The 5,208-nt window shown below is 29.7% G+C and overlaps 1 protein-coding gene across 1 annotated transcript in view; it reads right to left on the bottom strand.

Moving 5' to 3' along the window:
- Positions 1–3,147: 3,147 nt before the first annotated feature.
- LOC108916370 (boophilin-H2-like) overlaps positions 3,148–5,208 on the bottom strand; it is a gene marked incomplete at both ends in the record, with an annotated part of 3,987 nt that continues 1,926 nt past the window's right edge. The window contains one exon of the mRNA XM_018722603.1: positions 3,148–3,321. Coding sequence (XP_018578119.1) covers positions 3,148–3,321 — 174 coding nt within the window. The remainder of the gene's footprint in view (positions 3,322–5,208) is intronic.

Below are 5,208 nucleotides of genomic sequence, written 5' to 3'. Positions count from 1 at the left end.
AGAACATGTAGAGAATTTGCTGCTCGATATCCAGAAACCAAAGACGACTAATGCCTTTATATTATACTTATGACTATTATTGTTGGAATTATTATTTACTACTCTTAAACCCATTATATGGGTTTACGTTAGTTTAGTATTAGGATTAAGGAGTTATGACTGAAAATGTAGCAAAGGAACCTACAAGCTTTTAAGATTGTCCACTAATTGTCTTCATGTATTTCGTGAAGGTCTCCGTTTTTTCGGGATATCGAGCAGCAAATTCTTTACATGTTCTTGAAATTACTTTGTCACATTTTCCATAAATAACAGACAAATTAAAATAATCCTCATTAGTATAATAATTTAAACGATCCCCAGGCGTTTTTATTTAAATTTTCGGCAAAAACTATTACAGACCCAACAATNATACATTCTTTTATGCACGTACTTTTACTGTTAAAGCATTTTGAAGATTTCTAAATCATTTAAAGGGATTTGGGTTATGGAATGAGATACCAGTCCGATAAAATTGGAATAATTTGCAGTATTTGATGACTGATAATATGTCGTAGACATACTTAACCTATTCTTTTCCGTTTTGAAGTTATCGATGAAAAATTGAAAATTTTAATTTTCCATTTTATGTTTTTAACGTTCTTAATTAAATACTGAAAAAAGTGGACACTTTGACCTTACCTACTACATTATTGAGATTTTTTATGAATATTGAATATGGAATCATAGTTAGTTGTGTCACCTATCAGACCAAGAAACAACATTCAATTTTTAATTTTATTATGGACACATTATTGTATTTTAGCTTTTTTCTAATTACGATGATTATAGTTTACTTTGAAAAAATGCAATTATACATTTTTACCAACAGAGTTATGAAAACAAAACATGCTCTTATACCTCAAATGAAATTTTTATAGTTGGTAAAAATATTCTAATAATGCTTTTATTTAAAAAAATAAAAATAGTAATTGATGTTTTCAGATTTTCATCTACAGGGAATCGCCACTATCGACATCTCAGACAGTACTGATCCGATAAATAATATGAAAATTTGGCAACCTAGCAAAGGTAATAGGTCCAACACAGCTAAAATATTTATAACTTTATACAGGGAGTCGAGATTAACTTGTTATTTTAAATGGGACACCCTGTATATTATTGCATTTTCGGATACTACGTGAAATTTGAGTGTCACTTTATTAAATATTCCCTCTACCTAGAAGTTATAGATTTTGAGAGATTAATTTTTGAAGAAAAAAATTGACAGATGCAAGGGTCCGCGGAGATGTTAGTAACTCTTTTCAGGAGCGTGATATCAAGTGGGTTTTTGGTATCTGTAAAGGGCATAGGTAACACTAAACCATGGTATACCAACAAATTAAATCATTTAATACTATGTGGTTCATTTTGCTGTTACATTTTGATAACTTTAAACAGCTACATCTTTGTTAACTTAAATGGAACACCCTGTCTTTTTTTTACTCCGTTGTATGCAATTGAATTTTCCTTTCAAGCCACATACGCATGGTTAGGGTTGCCGTTACTGCTTTTATAGATATTTGCAATTTTCATTTTTTGGGCAGTTTTTCTCGTATCAGACCTGTTATCAAATTGGCCATGACCAGAAACACTCCAAAAACAATTAAAATAATTTGACATCAAATTATTGTTGTGTCCGTTTTTGACGAAATTTAAATAAAAATGCCTCTTAAATTATACTAATGAGGATTATTTTAATTTGTTTGTTATTTATGGACAATGTGACAAAGTAATTTCAAGAACATGTAGAGAATTTGCTGCTCGATATCCAGAAAGCAAAGACGACTAATGCCTTTATATTATACCTATGACTATTATTGTTGGAATTATTATTTACTACTCTTAAATCCATTTGGGTTTATGTTAATTTAGCATTGGTAAGGAGTTATGACTGAAAATGTAGCAAATGAATCTCTTATAGCTGTTTCCGTATTTTCATCATAAACAATAGGTATTTTTTAATTCTGTATAAGTTTTACATAGCGTAAAGTGTAAGATTGCCCACAAATAGTTTTCATGTACTTCGTGAAGGTCTTCGTTTTCTGGATATCGAGCAGCAAATTCTCTACATGTTCTTGAAATTACTTTGTCACGTTTTCCATAAATAGCAAACAAATTAAAATAATCCTCATTGGTATCTATTATTTAAACGATCTTCAGGCATTTTTATTTAAATTTTCGGCAAAAATTATTGCAAACACAACAATAATTTCACAACTAACTTGACAAATGCTAAGTTATTTTAATTGTTTTTGAAGTGTTTCTGGTCATGGCNAGTAAAAAAATACAGGGTGTTCCATTTAAGTTAACAAAGTTATAGCTGTTTGAAGTTATGAAAATGTAACAACAAAATGAACCACATAGTATTAAATGTTTTAATTTGTTGGTATACCATAATTTAGTGTTACCCTTTACAGGTAAGTACCAAAAATCCAGTTGATATTACGCTCCTGAAAAGAGTTACTAGCATCTGTCAAATTTTTTCTTTAAAAATTAATATCTCGAAACATATACTTAACTCCATATTTAATAAAGTGAAGCTCAAATTTCACGTAGAATCCGAAAATGCAATAATATATAAGGTGTCCCATTTAAAATAAGAAAGTTAGTGTCGACGTCCGGTATAACCGGAAGTGCCATAAAGTTCTAAATATTTTAGCTGTGTTGGCCCTACTGCCTTTGCTAGGTTGCCAAATTTTCAGATTTATGGGATCAGTGCTCTCCGAGATATCGATAGTGACGATTCCTGGTGGGACACCCTGTATAACTTCACAGCGGAGAAAGATAAGTAAATTTCTTTTCGGTGTGTGATCGGTTATCAGATTCTTCAACCTGACCAAACTTAAGTCACCTCACATCTCTTGAGCAACCGAAATCTCCACCCTTCGAGCATCCGTTAAGGATACCAGTGTTTTTTAGTAAAACAGTGTTCGAGTTTTAGATTTCGCTACGATTCTTATTAAAGTTGGATATTAAAATCAAAACTGATATAATTAAAATACATTCGAAACCAAATAAGATAACCTAACAGGTACTCATTAAGTTATATCTTAATTGTCACTACTATTTAATGTAGGTACAAAGTAATTGGTTGAAGGAAATACTTACTTTGAAACTTTGAGCAGAGAGTTTGACACTGTTCCAAGGTATTAAAGTTGTTCATATTTCCCTCACAACCGCTGTAACTAAATATTTCACAGTGGCCCCTTATTGTATCGAAATACCACCTGTCGACGTTACTTTTACAAGCACCAACATCTTTAGGGAGTCCACAAGCCATTTCTGGAAAGCAAACAAAATTACGACGGTCTGCCTACTAAATATATATTAAAGAAACACAGTTCATTGGTATTTATTTTGGATGAATGAAAGTTATGAAAGTGAATTATGTTAAGCGATGCATATATTAGTTTCAAATATTTTATTCATATCAATTTTGTCACATCAAGATTTTTTAGATATTTTGCACTTCCACAAAAATTTTAAAAAATTAGTCAATGGCATTATCAAATCAATAATTGCTATAAGGAAGGCATAAGTCATGAATTATCCTGAAATGAGTTATAGCTGACATGAAATTTTACATATTTCAATGCTTGTTTTATACATATACAAAGTTATGTAAATTAACAGTAACTTTTGTATGCAGCCAACAAATCAGTTGATATGAAAAGGTCACATATCACCGACTATTGATCTTTTCAACTACTAATTATTTTAATATACGTATGTACATTCCTAAATTTAGTGAATTAAATTAAAAAATAATTAAACTTGAATTCAACTACATCTGTTCTAGCAGTTAGATGTGCGAAGTGTAAAAGAATAGAACAGAAGAATTTAAACAAACGAAATGTTTTTTCTACAGCTTCCCTAAGAAAACGAATTTCAAATTGTATGAAAATATCAATTTTGCACCCAATGTATTAAAAGTTCTGTTTAAGTCTTTAATTTTAGAGAGTAAAAAGTTTCCTCTACTCCTTTGGGACATGTATTATTTCTTTCTGGCATTACCTACCCCAAATACAATACATACTAAAGTATGAAACCAAAGACGACATCTACAGCAATCGAAAATGTTGATTCTCTAACCGCAATTTTACTATTATTTGTGAATTGTTTTAATCCCAGTATATAAAAAATTACAAAAGTAATTTGTTTTTATTACAGTTTTTTTTTTACTACAAAATAAGTTAAGTAAATTATGTTTTTGTAATCATCTGAATCGATTGAAGAGTAAGACCTTTTAAATGAATTAGTATTCAATTTATGTGCAGGATGAAATTAATATAGAAACATATAAACTATATTTTGACTTTTTTAATGAAATTTTACGTAAAATTTGACACTAGCATACAAAATTAAATTTCATTTCGATTTTATTAAGGTAATTTTGAAAGTTTTTTTTAATAGTTTGCGAAATATTTGTGGATCCTCACAGTTTCGTTGTCATTTTTACATTAAAATATAGATATCGTATAATACAACTTTCAAAACAAAAATTACTTTTGACTAATGTAAAAATTATTGAATTATTATAAAAAATATTTACAAGAACATGAAAATAAATTTCTTGGCCAAGCAATCATAACTTTTGTGAATATACGCATATAACCATATTTCAGTTAACACAAAACATGAGAATGTAAATCAGTAACAAAATAATTAATAAAACAGAATTTTATTAGATAAACTGTAAAATGATTAGTGATGGGAGAATTCGAATGCAAGAATCGATATCCATTCGATTCTTAAAAGTTCTCGCTGTTCTCGAGAACTTTTATGCCGGCATTCGAATACTTGAGAATTCATGACGAGATTTCGAGTATCCCTCAGGGCAGGCAGATAGATGGACTAGACACTAGGCGGATGTGCTTTAGAGGCCAAAATTGAATGTTTTTTAAGATTTGTTGTATTGCCAAATAATTTAAACTTTTTACTTATTTATTACTTTTTTTAAAATAATATCCCAAACTAATGATTTGCAGCCAGGCTTCATTTTAATAATAAGAATTCAATAATTATAAAATAACTAAAAACATTAATATTTAATAACGGAAAATGCTGCGTGAAACAAACCACATCTCTCGTTCGTTGCGAGGTTTACCTTAATTACTAACTGCTAAGCTACCATCGATGCGAGTACGAATAAAAATATCCCAATGATGC

The sequence above is a fragment of the Anoplophora glabripennis genome, unplaced genomic scaffold (genome assembly GCF_000390285.2).
Source record: "Anoplophora glabripennis isolate ALB-LARVAE unplaced genomic scaffold, Agla_2.0 scaffold3223, whole genome shotgun sequence".
Taxonomy (NCBI): Eukaryota; Metazoa; Arthropoda; class Insecta; order Coleoptera; family Cerambycidae; genus Anoplophora; species Anoplophora glabripennis.
The sequence above is the reverse complement of the archived record's forward strand: the minus strand, read 5'-3'. Positions and strand labels throughout refer to the sequence as shown.